General features: G+C 42.9%; 1 protein-coding gene across 2 annotated transcripts; it reads left to right on the top strand.

Moving 5' to 3' along the window:
• Positions 1-8,245: 8,245 nt before the first annotated feature.
• Positions 8,246-15,533, top strand: LOC138764399 (small ribosomal subunit protein eS27). Of its 2 annotated transcripts, none has more exons than XM_069940267.1 (4): positions 8,246-8,361; positions 9,650-9,758; positions 10,447-10,557; positions 15,260-15,533. In XM_069940267.1, exons 1-4 carry the CDS (start codon positions 8,356-8,358, stop codon positions 15,286-15,288), a joined length of 255 nt encoding a protein of 84 aa, XP_069796368.1. In that variant the 5' UTR covers positions 8,246-8,355; the 3' UTR covers positions 15,289-15,533. The 2 variants fall into 2 exon arrangements, with proteins under 2 accessions (XP_069796368.1, XP_069796369.1); XM_069940268.1 differs by lacking the exon at positions 8,246-8,361 and adding an exon at positions 8,444-8,462.
• Positions 15,534-17,464: the final 1,931 nt, after the last annotated feature.

Genomic DNA, 17,464 nt, shown 5'->3' with positions numbered 1-17,464 from the left:
TATGTCTGGTTGTGAGCCTGCATGCTTTGCATTGAGGACAGGAGAATGCTGTTTCACCGGGTTGCACTTGTGCAATCGGTTGACAATAACCTTACCTTGAGCATCTGTATATTGTACTTATGTATACAGTATATCAATAGATATCTCTTTCTATATTTATTATCTTTTTTGTCAAATTTTTAAATTTTTTTAAAATTTTTCACACAATAAACCATATTGATTAAGATACATACATTTTCCTTCTTAAATATATACAGTGTCGTATTCTCCCCCCCTTCGCTCCTCCCCTCCCTCCCTCCCTACCTCCCCTCCTATTTATTTAAAGTTCAGAAGAGAAGATACATTAAACCCGTTAAACAATGTTGTCACTCAATAAAAATAAACAAGAAATTCCACTGAGTCAGTTCTTTTCATTCTCTTCTCCTGTCATTTTAGCTGGTAGATGTCTACGGTTGGTTTTCTCTATTATCTTTCATGTATGGCTCCCATATTTGTTCAAATATTGTAATGTTATTTCTTAAATTATATGTTATTTTTCCTAATGGAATATATTTATTTATTTCTATATACCATTGTTGTCTTCTCAAGTTATCTTCTAGTTTCCAGGCTGACATAATACATTTTTTTGCTACAGCTATGGCTATCATAACAAATCTTTTTTGTACACCATCCAAATCGAGTCCGAATTCTTTGTTTTTTATGTTACTTAGGAGGAAGATCTCTGGGTTTTTTGGTATACTGCTTTCTGTGATTTTATTTAATATCTGGTTTAGATCTTCCCAAAATTTTTTCACTTTCTCACATGTCCAAATTGCATGAATTGTTATTCCCATTTCCGTTTTACAGCGAAAACATCTGTCTGATACTGTTGGGTCCCATTTATTTAACTTTTGAGGTGTAATGTATAGCCTGTGTATCCGGTTATATTGTATCATACGTAACCTCATGTTTATTGTATTTCTCATAGTTCCTGAGCATAACTTCTCCCATGTTTCATTCTTTATCTTTATGTTTAGATCTTGTTCCCATTTTTGTTCAGTTTTACCATTTATTTCCTCATTCTCCTTTTCTTGTAGTTTAATATACATGTTTGTTATAAATTTTTTGATTATTATTCGGTCTGTAATCACATATTCAAAATTACTTCCCTCTGGTAACCTCAGACTGCTTCCCAATTTGTCCTTCAGGTAGGATTTCAGTTGGTAGTATGCCAACACTGTATCGTGAGTTATATTATATTTATCCTTCATTTGTTCAAAGGATAATAAATTATTTCCCAAAAAACTATTTTCTACTCTTTTGATCCCTTTTTTCTCCCATTCTCTAAAGGAAAGGTTATCTATTGTAAAAGGGATTAGCTAATATTGCATCAGTATTAGTTTTGGTAGTTGGTAATTTGTTTTATTCCTTTCTACATGAATCTTCTTCCAAATATTGAGCAGATGATGCAATACTGGAGAATTCCTACATTGTACCAATTTTTCATCCCATTTATATAATATATGTTCAGGTATCTTCTCCCCTATTTTATCTAGTTCTAATCTAGTCCAATCTGGCTTTTCCCTTGTTTGATAAAAATCTGATAGGTATCTTAATTGTGCGGCTCTATAATAATTTTTAAAGTTTGGTAGTTGTAAGCCTCCTTGTTTATACCATTCTGTTAATTTATCTAGTGCTATCCTCAGTTTCCCCCACTTTCTATAAAAATTTCCTTATTATTTTCTTTAACTCCTTGAAGAATTTCTCTGTTAAGCGTATTGGTAATGCCTGAAATAGGTATTGAGGTATTGTATCCTTGGGAAAATGTTCATTTTAATACAGTTTATCCTTCCTATCAGTGTTAGTGGTATGTCTTTCCAATGCTCTAAGTTGTCTTGTAATTTTTTCACTAGTGGATAATAATTGAGTTTATATAGATGGCCGAGGTTTTTATTTACTTGTATACCTAGGTATCGCATTGCTTGTGTTAGCTATCTGAATGGTGATTCTTTCTTAAATTTTGAGAAATCCGCATTATTCATTGGCATTGCTTCACTTTTATTTGTGTTAATCTTGTACCCCGACACTTCTCCATATTCCTTCAATTTCCTATGTAATTCCTTTATTGATATTTCCGTTTCTGCTAAGTATAATATAACGTCATCTGCAAATAAACTGATTTTATATTCCTTGTCTTTTATTTTTATCGCTTTTATTTTATTTTCAGTTCTTATCAGTCCTGCTAGTGGTTCTATGGCTAATGCGAACAATAAGGGAGATAGTGGGCATCCCTGCGTTGTTGATCTGCTTAAGTTAAATTGTTTTGATATATATCCATTTACTGTCACTTTCGCCAATGGCCCCTTATATAATGCTTTAATCCAATTAATATATTTCTCTGGTAAACTGAATTTTTTGTAGTACTTTGAATAAATAATTCCATTCTACTCTGTCAAACGCCTTCTCTGTGTCTAAATGAACTGCTACTGTTGGAGCTTTATTTCCTTCTACTGCATGAATTAAGTTAATAAATTTACAGATATTGTCTGTTGTTCGTCTTTTTTTAATAAATCCAGTTTGGTCTAGATTTACTATTTTTGGTACATAATCGGCTAATCTGTTTGCTAATAGTTTAGCTATTATCTTATAATCTGTGTTAAGTAAAGATATTGGTCTATATGACGCTGGTGCGAGTGGATCTTTCCCTGTCTTTGGTATTACTGTAATTATTGCTGTTTTGCATGAATCTGGTAAGCTTTGTGTTTTATCAATCTGGTTGATTACTTCCAGGAGGGGAGGAATTAATAAATCTTTAAATGTTTTATAGAATTCTATTGGGAATCCATCTTCTCCTGGTGTTTTATTATTTGGTAGTTTTTTTATTATCTCTTGTATTTCTACTATTTCAAATGGCTCTGTTAACTTATTTTGTTCCTCTATTTGTAATTTTGTTAGTTCAATTTTAGTTAAAAATTCGTCTAGTTTTTCTTCTTTCGCTTCGTTTTCAGTTTGGTATAATTGTTCATAGAATTCTCTGAAGTTTTCATTAATCTCCATTGGATTATATGTGATTTGCTTGTTTTTTTCTTTAATGCCAATACCATTCTCTTAGCTTGTTCTGTCTTAAGCTGCCACACTAGAATTTTGTGCGTTTTTTCTCCTAGTTCATCATATTTCTGTTTTGTCTTCATTATGTTCTTCTCCACCTTATATGTTTGTAGTGTTTCATATTTTATTTTTTTATCTGCCAATTCTCTTCTTTTAGTTGTGTCTTCCTTCATTGCTAATTCTTTTTCTATATTTACTATTTCCCTTTCCAACTGCTGTTTCCTGATTGTAGTCCTTCTTCATCTTAGTTACATAACTTATTATTTGCCCTCTGATGAACGCTTTCATTGCGTCCCATAGTATAAACTTATCTTTCACTGATTCCGTATTTATTTCAAAGTACATTTTAATTTGTCGTTCAATGAATTCTCTAAAATCCTGCCTTTTAAATAGCATGGAGTTTAATCTCCATCTATACATTCTTGGTGGGATGTCCTCTAGCTCTATTGCCAATAACAGGGGTGAGTGATCCAATAATGGTCTAGCTTCATATTCCACTTTCGTAACTCTCCCTTGAATGTGGGCTGATAACAGGAATAGGTCTATCCTTGAGTATGTTTTATGTCTACCCGAATAATATGAATATTCCTTTTCCTTTGGATGTTGTTTCCTCCATATATCCAAAAGTTGCATTTCTTGCATCGATTTAATTATAAATTTGGTTACTTTGTTCTTTCTGTTAATTTTTTTCCCAGTTTTCTCCATGTTTGAATCCAAATTAAGGTTGAAATCCCCTCCTATTAGTATGTTCCCTTGTGTGTCTGCTATCTTCAAAAAAATATCTTGCATAAATTTTTGATCTTCTTCGTTAGGTGAATATACATTGAGTAAATTCCAAAACTCTGAATATATCTGACATTTTATCATTACATATCTCCCTGCTGGATCTATTATTTCCTCTTCTATTTTGATTGGCACATTTTTACTGATTAATATAGCTACTCCTCTAGCTTTTGAATTATATGACGCTGCTGTTACATGTCCTACCCAATCTCTCTTTAATTTCTTGTGCTCCATTTCAGTTAAATGTGTTTCTTGCACGAATGCTATATCAATTTTTTATTTTTTCAGTAAATTTAGCAGTTTCTTCCTTTTGATTTGGTTATGTATTCCATTAATATTTAAAGTCATATAGTTCAACATACCCATTTCATACTTTGTTTATCTTTCCTTTCCGTTTCCTCATCATCACCTTTCCTTCTTATCCATTTCTACTTTCTTTTTTTGAACACTGTATAAGACAACATTCCTAAAACATCAAACATTTCCCTTATTATCCTATCTAAAATTCCTTTAACCCCACTATCCCCTCCCCTTTCTGAGGTGCCCTTTGTCCCTTGTCGGGCAACCACATCTCCCCTCTCCATTTAGATTTGCAAATTCACTCGCAAGAGTCAACTGATTTTGCAGTGACCGTAACTCTTCCCCACCCAGCCTCCCCCAGAAAAAATTTTAATCTTCATATATAACAAAGGTCACTCTCTTAATTCCCCCCATACTTCCTTTCTTTCCTTTCTTAGTTCTTACCTATATTCTATTTTTTTTAATATATACATACACACATACATATAGTTTGTGGTCATTTTTGTTCTCGTTACATATCTTCCTCTCCTTGTCTGTTTTGTAGTTGTTCTGCAAATTTTCTTGCTTCCTCCGGATCCAAGAATAGTCTGTTTTGCTGCCCTGGAATAACTATTTTAAGTACTGCTGGATTCTTTAGCATAAATTTATATTCTTTTTTCCATCGGGTCGTTTTTGCTGCATTAAACTCCTTCCTCTTCTTCAGGAGTTCAAAACTTGCATCTGGATAGAAAAAAATTTTTTGACCTTTGTATTCCAGTGGTTTTTTGTCTTCTCTTATTTTCTTCATTGCTTTCTCCAATATATTTTCTCTTGTTGTATATCTTAAGAATTTTACTAGAATGGATCTTGGTTTTTGTTGTGGTTGTGGTTTAGGGGCTAATGTTCTGTGTGCCCTTTCTATTTCCATTTCTTCCTGTAATTCTGGTCTTCCTCGGACCCTGGGGATCCATTCTTTTATAAATTCTCTCATATTCTTGCCTTCTTCATCTTCCTTAAGGCCCACTATCTTTATATTATTTCTTCTATTATAATTTTCCATTATATCTATCTTCTGAGCTAACAGCTCTTGTGTCTCTTTAACTTTTTTATTAGATTCTTCTAATTTCTTTTTTAAGTCATCTACTTCCATTTCTATGGCTGTTTCTCGTTCTTCCACCTTGTCCAATCTTTTTCCTATATCTGACATGATCATCTCTGATCTATTCATTTTTTCTGTACTTTTTACTCTTCTTTTTATTTCACTGAATTCTTGTGACTGCCATTCTTTTACTGATTCCATATATTCTTTAAAAAAAATATATCCATTGTCTTGCCCTTCCCTTCATCTTCCATTTCTCTGTGTTCTTCCTCCTCTTCTTCTGAATCCCATTCCAGGATCTGTGTCCTTTACCTCTGTCTCTTCTGGTTTTCTTGTTGGTTTGTTTATTTTATTTTGTTGGGTATTTTTGGTCTTCTTATTTTTATTAGAAGTGTCTTGCTGCTGGTCTTCTTCCTCTGGGTTGGTCATCTGTTGTTTCCTTGTTTTCTTTTTACTCTCTTCTTTCTTGTTCTCGTTGTTTTCTATGTTCTCTTCCTGTTGTTGTGCTGTAGCTGTCATTCTCTGCTGTGGAGATCGACTCCTCAGCTGGTCCCCCCTCACGTCAGTGTTTTTTTTGTCATGCGCATCGCACATGCGCGACTCCTTGCGCATGCGCGGTTGCACACTTTTGTTTGGCTCCGTGAGCCATTTTTGTAGTCCCTAGTTCGGGGCTTCAACTGACCTTAGGGAGCGGGCTTCTCTCTCCGCGGCGGGCCTCCTCGGACAGGTAAGGCCTTCACCTTCTTCTTCCGACGTCCTTTCTTCTTCTCTTCTTCCTGTTGCTTTTGGCTTTTCTTTATTCGCTGCCATTTTCTCCACACCTTTACTCTCACTTTATTTTGGTTTTTGTGTTTGTGCCTTTGTTTTTTCACTGTCTTTTTTTGACTTTTCTGGAGAGGGCTGGAGTTCCCCGACCGGCCACTACTCCATCACGTGACTCCTTGCCTTTTTGTCAAATTGTGGTTAATTAATTTGGAGGTCAGGCTGCTGATGGTTTGGGCTGGAGACTATGTGGCTCCAGGGACTGCAGGAACTCTGGAGGCAAATCCACAGACACTTGGTGTGTCGGCGGTGGGGGTGGGGGGACTCTCTTTTGCTTCGACTTTAAGGGGTACTGGGGAATTTCTCCTGAATGTGAATCTTTGTTTGCCTTTATGGTAGACTAAAGGAGATTTTGTGTATTTTCTCATTTATACATAACAATGAAAATAATCTGGAACTTTGAAGTAAAGGGTAATCAACATTTCCGGCCTGGGCCCTAAGTCAGGTACAAGATAAAAACACATTATAAATAGGTGGGGAATGGAGGGAGAAGAAGAAGAAGAAGAAGAAGAAGAAGAGAGGAGGTAGGAAGGAAGGGGCAGGGAGAGAAGCAAAGGCCAACAGGTTAGTGGTCTAAGGTGGATACGGGACGGAGGGAAGCAAAGGCAAACAGGTTAGTGGTCTAAGGTGGATACAGGAGGGAGGGAAGAGCAAAAAGCTGGGTGATAGTGTGAAAGGGGTAGCTTTCTGAATGGAGAGGGAAGGGGCTGGGAGCTGGAGGAAGGGAGAGAGAGGGGTGGGGAAAGAGGGAATGGGAGTGGTTTGACAGACACTGGAGAAGTTGATGTTAATGCCTGGTTGAAGAGTTAGCAGGTGGAAAATTAGATGTTGTTCCTCCAATTTGAGGGGTGTCTCGGAAAGAAGTTTAATAAATCTCTTCGAAAATCAGTTGGATGTCATAAGAGAGAGAGAGAGAGAATGTGTGTGTGTGCCTATATATTAGGAGCAGGAGAGTGGAACTCATTGGCGAGCCTTTTTGAAAATCCGGTCCATCTAATATGGGTCAAACAGCCCCCTATTATGCACCATTATTGTAAAGGTGTACAGTACATCATGGCCCCTCCCCAGTGCTCTCTGCCCTTCTTTGTGGAGCAATCCATGCTACAAGCCTGCACAGGCAAGGCCCCTCAACTCTTCCTTTGCTACATTGATGACTATATCAAGGTTGCCTCATGCATCTGTCTTGAGCTCATCAACTTCATTCACACTGATCTCAAATTCACTTGGTCCATCTCTGACAACATTCTCCCCTTTAAAGAAGGGAAAACCAGAGGTGTACAATCCAGTGATCACTGGGGGATCAGAGGTGGAGAGGGTGAGCAAATTTAAATTTTTGGGAGTCATTATCTCTGAAGAACTTTCCTGGACCCAACAGACTAATGGCACTGTGAAGAAAGGACGTCAGCCTCTACTTCATCAGGAGTTTGTGGAGGTTTGGTATGACATTGGAAATTCTTACTGAGGTGTGGTGGAAAGTGTGCTGACCTGCTGCAGCATGGTCTGGTATGAGGATACCAATACCCCTGAACGTAAAGCCCTGCAAACAGCCCAGGGCATCACAGGCAAAACACTCCACACCATTGAGAATATCTAGAGGGAATGCTGCCGTCGGAGAGCAGCAGCGATCGTCAAGGATCCACACCATCCAGCACACGCTCTGTTCTTGCTGCTGTCATCAGGAAAGAGGTACAGGTGCCACAAGACTCGCACCCACCAGGTTCAGGAAATGCTGCTCCCCCTCCACCATCAGACTCCTGAACAACAAACTCAATCAGGGACTCTTTACCACTTTACTTTTTTTCTCTCTGTATTGCACAGTTTGTTTACAATTCTTTATTTGTTTATATCGTGCACGTTGACTACAGTTTTTTTTACACTGCCAATAGTGGTAATTCTGCTCACCCGCAGGAAAATGAATCTCAGGTCATATATGATATCAGGTCTGCACTCTTGACAATAAATAAATCTAAAGAAAACCCAGACCCACTATCATTAAAATTAAGATCGCTTGTGTTGCAAATGGAACTAGTGGGCGATAATATTACGTGCTGAACCAAATAAAAGAAAGTTTTAAAACAAATATTATTGATCAAAATCCATATTGGGAGCCACAGACCTTCCCAAGATGGCGGACGACAACGACCTCCTCAAGATGGTCGGCGCCAGCGACCCGCCAGCTGGTGACGCAGGCGAGCTTCCGGCCCCTGCGCCACGGGAAACCCCGTTATATCCGGGTCCCTCCACGGGTTTCTTCCTTTTTACCTCGACGGCGGGTTGACGCTAAGATGCCTGTGAGTGGCGTCGATGGAGGGAGACGGGCCGAGAGGGCGGCGGGAGGCTCCGGAGTCGCCGAGGAGCACGATGAAATTGTCCGGAGGGGACAGTGGGGATGGTACTCGGGCGGGGCTGAAGAGCTGGCACTCCACGCTGCTGATATATTTTTTTAATTCCCAGAGCGTCGGGCCTGCTGTGTGGGAACATGGCGATGCGAAGTGGTGGCGGCCGTTAACCCGCGGACCTGGAGCGCGAGGGTGGGGGGGGCTGCCGGCCAATCCGTGGCGCCGCCCGGATTCTCGGGGCAACGGCGCGAGGGGGGAGAGCAGCGCGCGTAACTCCTCACACGTCAATCACTGCCCCGGTTGCTCGGGGCAATGGCGCGAGGGCGCTGCGATCCGTCAGTCACGGCGCTCATCCTCACCCCCCTTCCCGCGTGACAGCGCGCGTCCGGAGCACGTGGGGGGCACGGGGCAGTTGGCGGGGAGATTGTGGGAGGGGGGTGGTCCCTGTGCGTGGCGGGGAGGGGGATGGTCCCTGTGCGTGGCGGGGAGGGGGATGGTCCCTGTGCGTGGCGGGGAGGGGGATGGTCCCTGTGCGTGGCGGGGAGGGGGTTGGTCCCTGTGCGTGGCGGGGAGGGGGTTGGTCCCTGTGCGTGGCGGGGAGGGGGATGGTCCCTGTGCGTGGCGGGGATGGGGATGGTCCCTGTGCGTGGCGGGGAGGGGGATGGTCCCTGTGCGTGGCGGGGAGGGGGATGGTCCCTGTGCGTGGCGGGGAGGGGGATGGTCCCTGTGCGTGGCGGGGAGGGGGATGGTCCCTGTGCGTGGCGGGGAGGGGGATGGTCCCTGTGCGTGGCGGTGGGGGGGGGGGATGGTCCCTGTGCGTGGCGGTGGGGGGGGGATGGACCCTGTGGGTGGGGGGGGGGGGGATGGTCCCTGTGGGTGGCGGGGGGGGGGGGGGATGGTCCCTGTGGGTGGCGGGGGGGGGGATGGTCCCTGTGGGTGGCGGGGGGGGATGGTCCCTGTGGGTGGCGGGGGGGGGGGTGTCCCTGTGGGTGGCGGGGAGGGGGGGGTGGTCCCTGTGCGTGGCGGGGAGGGAGGTGGGGTTCCGTGGTGTGAGGGGGGGTGGAGATATATCCCTGTCTCTGGTGTGGAGAGGTGGGAGAATGTGGGGGGTGTCAGTTCCTCTGTGACCTTGCTCCATTCAGGAGGCTGAACTTGCAGTGCTCGGGTGTAGATTCTAGCAGCATAGATCACCATTCCAATGTTTGCTTGGAGTTCAGTTGTTCATGTTGTTTCTATCCAGCTGGCAAAAGATTTGTTGCACCCATCTCCCGAGGAGGAGAAGCGGAAACACAAGAAGAAGCGTTTGGTGCAGAGCCCAAACTCCTACTTCATGGATGTTAAGTGTCCTGGTATGTATTTACCTTTTGTGTGACTAGGAAGCACTGGGTACAGTGACTCGCATGCCTTGGTATTTGTTAACCTATCTATCCAGTTTGTGCACTTCTCGCAGTCCAGCATGGCATCACAGTCACCTTGAACTCAGCACTGAATGAGGGGTGCATGAATGTTCCATATCTGCAGTGCATATTGTGTGAAGATATTTCACAATGTTGCTCAGTCTGGGAACGTATTGAGTGAGCTAATCTCTGGCCCCTTGGAGTGTGTGATGGGACGGTGCAGAGGGAGCCTCACTCTGTATCTGACCCCGGGAGTGTGTGTGATGGGATGGTGTGGAGAGAGCTTCACTCTGTCTCTGACGAATGCTGTCCTTGTTGTGGGTGTTTTTGAAAATCAGTTGACCTTATTTAATTTGCTGATATCGGTTTCATTTCTTTTGAAGTGGAAGGTGGCCATTCAGCCCACCACTCAGACATTTCTCTGCATCAAGCCATTGTTGGTCCTGTGTGGATTTGCTTTTCCCTGATTCTTCATTATCACTGAGGGGTCACAGGTTGGGTAGTGGGGTGGGAGGAGGCTAGAGCTCCTACAGCTGTACTGATAACACTTGGCTGCCAAAGTCAAACCTGGGTCCCCGGAGCAGTAAGGCAGCCTGTGGCTTTGGCTCTGCCCCTGACCCTTGTTGTTCTTCCTTCCCAGGCTGCTACAAAATCACCACCGTGTTCAGCCACGCGCAGACGGTTGTACTGTGTGTCGGATGCTCCACTGTACTCTGCCAGCCCACCGGCGGAAAGGCCAGGTTAACAGAAGGTGAGTGATGCTCCGGCCTCCAGCTCCCCAGGGCTTCCAGGATGTGAGGCTTGCAGCTGGAAGGACATGATTCTGCTCTCCTGTATTGTTGGACCTGTTGACTGATCAGCTCCCCTATTGGAATTAGAACATAGGACACTACAGCACAGTTTACACACACTCTTTGGCCCACAATGTTGTGCTGGCCCATTTATACCTACCAAATAAAAAAGAAACCCTCTAGACTTCATAGCCATCTATTTTTCTTTCACCATGTGCCTGTGTAAGTCTTAAATGCCCCTTATGTTTCAACTTCCATTACCACCCCAGCTGTGCATTCCAGGCACCCATAACTCTGTATTAAAAACAAAACACAAACTTGCCCCTGATGTCTTCCCTAAACTTTACTCCCTTTGTACAGATGTGGTGTTTGTTCCTCCTGCTCTGGGAAGAAGGTGTCTACCTTATCTGTACCTCTCAGAATCTCGTAGACCACTATTAAGTCACCTCTCATCCCACTTTGTTCCAAAGAGAAAAGCCCTAAATCTGCTCATCTTGCCTCAAAAAACATTTTCTAATCTGGGCAATCTAATCCTCTGCACTCTCTCCATAGTTTCCACATCCTTCCTTTAATCAGGAGACTAGAACAGCACACAATATTCGAAGTGAATTGTAGAGCTGCAACACGACAGCATGACTCTGGAACTCAATCCCCTGACTAATGAAGCCCAGCATCCCAATAGGCCTTCTTTACCATCCTACCATCCTCCTTGAGAAATTAATGGATTTGGGCCTCAAGGTCCCTCTATGTTTCCACACTGTTAAGTATCTGACCATTCTGTTCTTGGTCTTCAAGTTTGACCTTCCAGAATGCATCATCTCACACTTATCCAGACTGAGCTCCATCTCCCACTTTTCCACCCAACACTGCATCCAGTCTATATCCTGTTGTAACCTACAACAACCTTTATGACTGTCCACAGCACCTCCAACCTTCGGGTGGACTTTCTTTCCCCCAGCCCCTTCCCCCTGCCGAGCTGCCACCAAATTTCCACTTAAATAAGTCTGCAGATGCTGGAGAAATTCAGCAGATTTACACAGCAACCTTGGGAGGTTTTGGGTATATCTGACATGAGCCCAAAACATTGCCCTTCCTTCCTGTGGACCCTGCATGACTTGTGGTGTTTCTCCACCATTTTTGGGTATTGCACCAAACTCCCATTTGTCACGATGTCTGACCATACATTTTTTTTACTTTTAAACTTAGTTGTTCCATACCTTTTTTTTCAAAATTTATTTGTAGTATCTCCATACATTCATTTCAAATTGACTTAGTATAATATTACATAATAGATACTAAATAATTTTCAAATTTTCACCCCCCCCCCCCCACCTCCCCTAACTCCTGAGGAAACCACCTTGTGGTAGTTAATTCCCAAAAACCCAAATGGGTGTGGTATAAACCACAAGTGGCATATGACTTTCGGGAGCAGAAGTACCACTCCCTCCCCCGCCCCCCCCCCCCCCCCCCCCCCCCGAGGCAGACAAAATACACGTATAAACCGAAAAATCATCATTTCTTATATCCATAAAACCCCGGTCCATCAATTTAACCAATCTTATTCATAAACTCTTTTTTTTTAAAATCCAAACTTGATATTAAATTTTGCACCCTTTCCACCCTCCCAACACTGAGTTAACATTGTTTACAATCAATAAAAGTTTAAAAAAAAAAATTTTTTTTTCAAGTCTTCCTGAATTTCATCCACTGAATTAAAACACCTCTGAACATCCCAGTTCAACACCGAATCTTCAATTCTTCTCAGTCTCAAGTTGAATTTGTAGCTTACTTTCAAAAAAAAGTTTTTTTCAAATCTTTTAAAATTTTCTTGAACATAATTCCTTTGGTCTTGATCTTCTAAAGCATCACTGTTATTCATAAGTTCTTTCTTCTGTGTTTCCCAATTTAATACCAAATTTTCCACTTTGTCAATCTTCTCAATGTTAAGTTTAAATTATTGTTTATTTTCAAGAAAAACTTATTCAAAATTTTTAACTCTTCTTGGACATTGCTCCTTCGACTTTAATTTTATAAATCATCAATCTTGTTCATAGTTTCTTTCTACTGAATTTCCAAATTTAATAAAGTTTCAGTTTTTTCCAATTTTCTCAATATTAAACTGATCTTGTTTAGTTTAAAAAAAACCTTTTCAAAACTATTAAAATCTGTTTGCAATGTATGCATACTCACAGATAATAAATTCACTCTTCCAATATTCCATCCAAAAAAAATCACTGATAAACCTTATTGCAGGTCAAGGAGTTCCATATATATTTTTATCTTCAGAAAATATTTCAAATCAACATTCGTCGCCATCTTTCAAAAAGGAGTCCGAAATCAACTTTAAGTTCTGTTCTTGAGAAAATTCCAGCACCAACTCCGGCTCTGTCTGGGCAAATTGGTCAAATTTCTTCCAAAGTCAAAGAATGTAATTTTGTTCTGTATTTATAGATAATAAATTCATCCTTCCGATATTCCATCCAAAAAAAATCACTAATAAACTTTAATGTTATCTGGATTTTTAAAACTCACGGGCAACCAATGCCAATTACTGCAATTTATCTTCATAAAACATTTCAAATCAATATTCATCACCATCTTTCAGAGGGGTGTCCAAGACCAGCTTATCCGACAGTCCAATTAATGAGCTCCGTTCTTAAGAAAATTCCAGCCTTGACTCCGTGGTTCTGTCTGGGCAAGTAGGCCGAGTTTCTTCCAAAGTCGGAGAGTGTAGTTTTGTTCTGTATTTGAACTCTATTTTCCTTAATCTTTGTTGCCATTTTAAACATCTTTCAGAGGGGTGTCCAAGGCCAGCTTATCTGACCGTGGTTCTGTCTGGGCAAGTAGGCCGAGTTTCTTCCAAAGTCGGAGAGTGTAGTTTTGTTCTGTATTTGAACTCTATTTTCCTTAATCTTTGTTGCCATTTTAAACTAAAAACAATTGATAAACAAAACAAAGACTTTTAACAGAAAATAAATATTCTTAAAACGGGTATTTATATAACTGCCTGGGGGAGACCGGGAATGCACGTCCACTCCCTACACCATCTTGCCACGCCCCCCCTTGTCACGATGTCTCTTGAAGGTCTTACTCATTTCCCAGCCTGCTTCCACCTCCAACTACATTAAAGGTTTTCTCCTATATTTTTAAAAAATGCACAGATTTGCTTTCAACTCTGCAGTGTCTGCTTTTTCATCCTTTGGTGGGGGGTGGGGGGGGTCCTATTTCAAGCTGGTCAAATTCTTTCAAAAGGTTTGCTTCCTGAATTTAAAAAAAATTAAGGATTATGATAGACCGCTTTAAGATGAACAAAGATAATTTCAGATTTGCTGTATCACGTCAGAAGTTGGAGAAACATTAACTTTTATTGGATTTAGCATCTTCCCAGCATAATGACGCTGACACATTGCGTTAATTCAACTGAGCTTAAAACGTTTTGCCGCTGATTTTCGTTTGTACTCAGCAATTGATGCCTCTTGTGTCAGTGTCCAACAATAGTCGGCCAGTGTCGATGGATTCCTGTTGCCCTGATACTGCTTTTCCATGGTTGTAATGTCCTGGTGAAACTTTTCACTGGGTTCGTCACTGACTGAACTAAGATCAGCGGGGAAAAAGTCCAAGTGCAAATACAGAGAATGAACTTTCAATGACGCGTAGCACTGCATGATTTTGTACGTTTGAAACATGTTCTCAATTAGCTGGATGTAAACTTATGCTCTGTAGTTCCCAGGCCAAAGACCATATTTACATAGCACCTGCACTGAGGGCATGTCCAGGCATGCTTGGACTGATCAAAACAGCTGCTTTGGGGGCAATATATTTGTAGACAGGAAATCATAAAAATAGGTTATATCTAAAAGATGTTACAGGATATGGAAATGTTAGTGATTTTCGTGATCAGCAGCCCAAAATCCATAAGTGTTCAGGAAGCAAAGTCTTCGTTGTCCAGTGTAATCGTTAAACTCTCTGGACTTGGGGCCAAGAAGGATGAACAGGGGCCACTGAGCACTACCTGCTGCCGTGGGTAGGGCCTGTGGGCACAGCAGAGGGTGGAGGTGGGGCAGGTTGGACCTGGTTTGTGTTGTCTGAAAGGGTGCTGGTCTGCCGGGGTGCTGGCCCATCTGTCAGGTTGACGGCCTCTTGAACTGAGAGTGCTGGCACTTGGGTCACGGCTCTACTTCCCTGATGGGGTTAAGATTAGAGAGGGGTCTTCCTACAGGACCCGCGGGTGTTGCATTGGAGTCGGATAAACACTCGCTTCACTGAAAGGGGCAGCAGTGTGTGTTGGGTGAGATAACAGTGAGGAGCAGGATGGCCTACTCCTACCAGCTCCTACCACTGCTCCTACCAGCTTGGTGCAGCCAAACCAACAGACAACGAGGTGCCACGGTGGAGGGGGGGGGGGGTGGTGACTAAGTATTAAGGCAACAATATTAAACATGGAAGGTACATCAATGACTGACAAAATGGAAAATGTTTCTGAACAGCTTCGTAACTAAATAGGATTGAAATTATGACTGTAAAGAGTGGAACAGCTTTTGGTCTTATACATAATTTATTGCAAATGGTTTATTTTTTGGGGGAAAAAAGCATGTACTTGGGCTGGTCTCTTGTGACGTCTGTGATCTGTTAATGTCCTTTCTCTTTCTCCCTCCCTTCTAGGCTGCTCTTTCCGAAGAAAGCAACACTGAAGTGATGAGATCTGTGGTTTGAGGATGGGAGGCAGCAGAGCTGGGTGTTGGGTCTCAAAGTGGTACTGCTTCTCTCCTGGCAGCCGGACACTAGTCCAGCAGTGTCAATGGAGTGGGGAGGGACTGACGACACCTCACGGTTGTGGCCTTCACCTGTCTGCTCACCTGGACCTCCGACCCCCCTTTGCTGGTATTGAGTTCTTTGTTAAATTGTCAAATAAAATGACATGGTGTATTGACTTTTACCTGTGACTTCTTTATTCTTCATTTCAACTGTTTGGGAAGCCACTCAGCTTTGTATGACTGTCGTGTGAACCTGGTGGGGGGGGGGGGGGGTAGTGTGGGGACGCTCTGCTTTGTATGTTTGGCTTGTGAGGCACAGGTCAACTCTAATACTCTTACAGATGTATAAAATAGAAAATTAAAAGCCCCATTATGGTATGGGTTAGAATGTGAGAAAGGGGTGGCGGAGTTCGTGTTGCAGTTAGTGCAATGCTGTTACAGCGCCAACAACCAGAGTTTGAATCTGGCGCTGTCTGTAAGGTGTTTGTATGTTGTCCCTGTGCATGCGTGGGTTTCCTCTCGCCCTTCAAAAATGTAGGTGAATTGGTGTATTTGTATTGTGCCAGATGGGCCTGTAACTGCTCTATGTCTGAATTTAACAATCAACTCGCACCAAACATCTGCCCTATTCATTCAAGAACCTGATGGTTGCAGGGAATGTACCTTCTGGTGCATAGTTTCACCCTCTTGAGCCTTCTTTCCAGAAGAGCGGTGTCAGGAATGTGTGGGCCCATGGGTGTGTTGGGTGCCCTTCATAAGCAGAGGGAGATGCAGATGGAGGGGATGGAAATTTGAATGATGTTCTGAGCTATCTTTCATCTGGTCTGTGCAGCTCCTGCCCTGAGCTGGGATGCATCCAGCAAGTCTGATTATGATGATGCATGTGTAGGAGAGGAGTAGGAGGTCATGCGGAACTCCCTGCCCTCACCCCCCCCCCCACCCCTTGCTTGTTGGCATAAAAAATAGAAGCAGGAGTAGGGCTGTTGGGCCCATTGAACATGCTCTGGCATCCACTAAGATCAGGGCTGATCTGATGATCGGCTCATCTCCACCCACCTGCCTTTTCCCCATATCCCTTAATTTCCTACCATGTAAAAATCGATCCAACCTTGTCTTAAATATATTTACTGAGGTCGCCTCCACTGCTTCAACGGGCAGCGAATTCCACCGATTCCCCACCCTCTGGGAAAAGCAGTTCCTCCTCATCTCCGCCCTAAATCTACTCCCCTGAATCTTGAGGCTATGTTCCCTCATTCTGGTCTCCCCCACCATTGGAAACCACTTACCTACCTTGATCTTATCTATGCCTTTCATAAGTTTTGCTTCATAATTTCATTCTTATAAATTCCAGTGAGTACAGTCCCAGACAACTTAATCTCTCCTCGTAGGCCAATCTCTTCATCCCTGGAATCAACCTGGTGAACATCTGCACAGCCTTCCTCAAGTAAGGAGACTAGATCTGTGTGCGGTACCCCAGACGCAGCCTCACCAGGACCTTGTGCATTTGCAGCATAACCCCCCTGCTTCTAAACCCAATCCCACCAGCAATGAAGGCCAACTTTGCCTTCCCGATAGCTGGCTGCACCTGCAAACCAACCTTTTGCGATTCATGCTCACATTCTTCTTTGGCTTGGCTTCGCGGACGAAGATTTATGGAGGGGGTAAAAAGTCCACGTCAGCTGCAGGCTCGTTTGTGGCTGACAAGTCCGATGCGGGACAGGCAGACACGGTTGCAGCGGTTGCAGGGGAAAATTGGTTGGTTGGGGTTGGGTGTTGGGTTTTTCCTCCTTTGCCTTTTGTCAGTGAGGTGGGCTCTGCGGTCTTCTTCAAAGGAGGTTGCTGCCCGCCAAACTGAGGCGCCAAGATGCACGGTTTGAGGCGTTATCAGCCCACTGGCGGTGGTCAATGTGGCAGGCACCAAGAGATTTCTTTAGGCAGTCCTTGTACTTTTTCTTTGGTGCACCTCTGTCACGGTGGCCAGTGGAGAGCTCGCCATATAACACGATCTTGGGAAGGCGATGGTCCTCCATTCTGGAGACGTGACCCATCCAGCGCAGCTGGATCTTCAGCAGCGTGGACTCGATGCTGTCGACCTCTGCCATCTCGAGTACTT

This window comes from Narcine bancroftii, chromosome 5, assembly GCF_036971445.1.
Source record: "Narcine bancroftii isolate sNarBan1 chromosome 5, sNarBan1.hap1, whole genome shotgun sequence".
In the NCBI taxonomy this organism is placed as follows: Eukaryota; Metazoa; Chordata; class Chondrichthyes; order Torpediniformes; family Narcinidae; genus Narcine; species Narcine bancroftii.
Note: the sequence above shows the minus strand (reverse complement) of the source record. Positions and strands in the feature narration are given on the sequence as shown.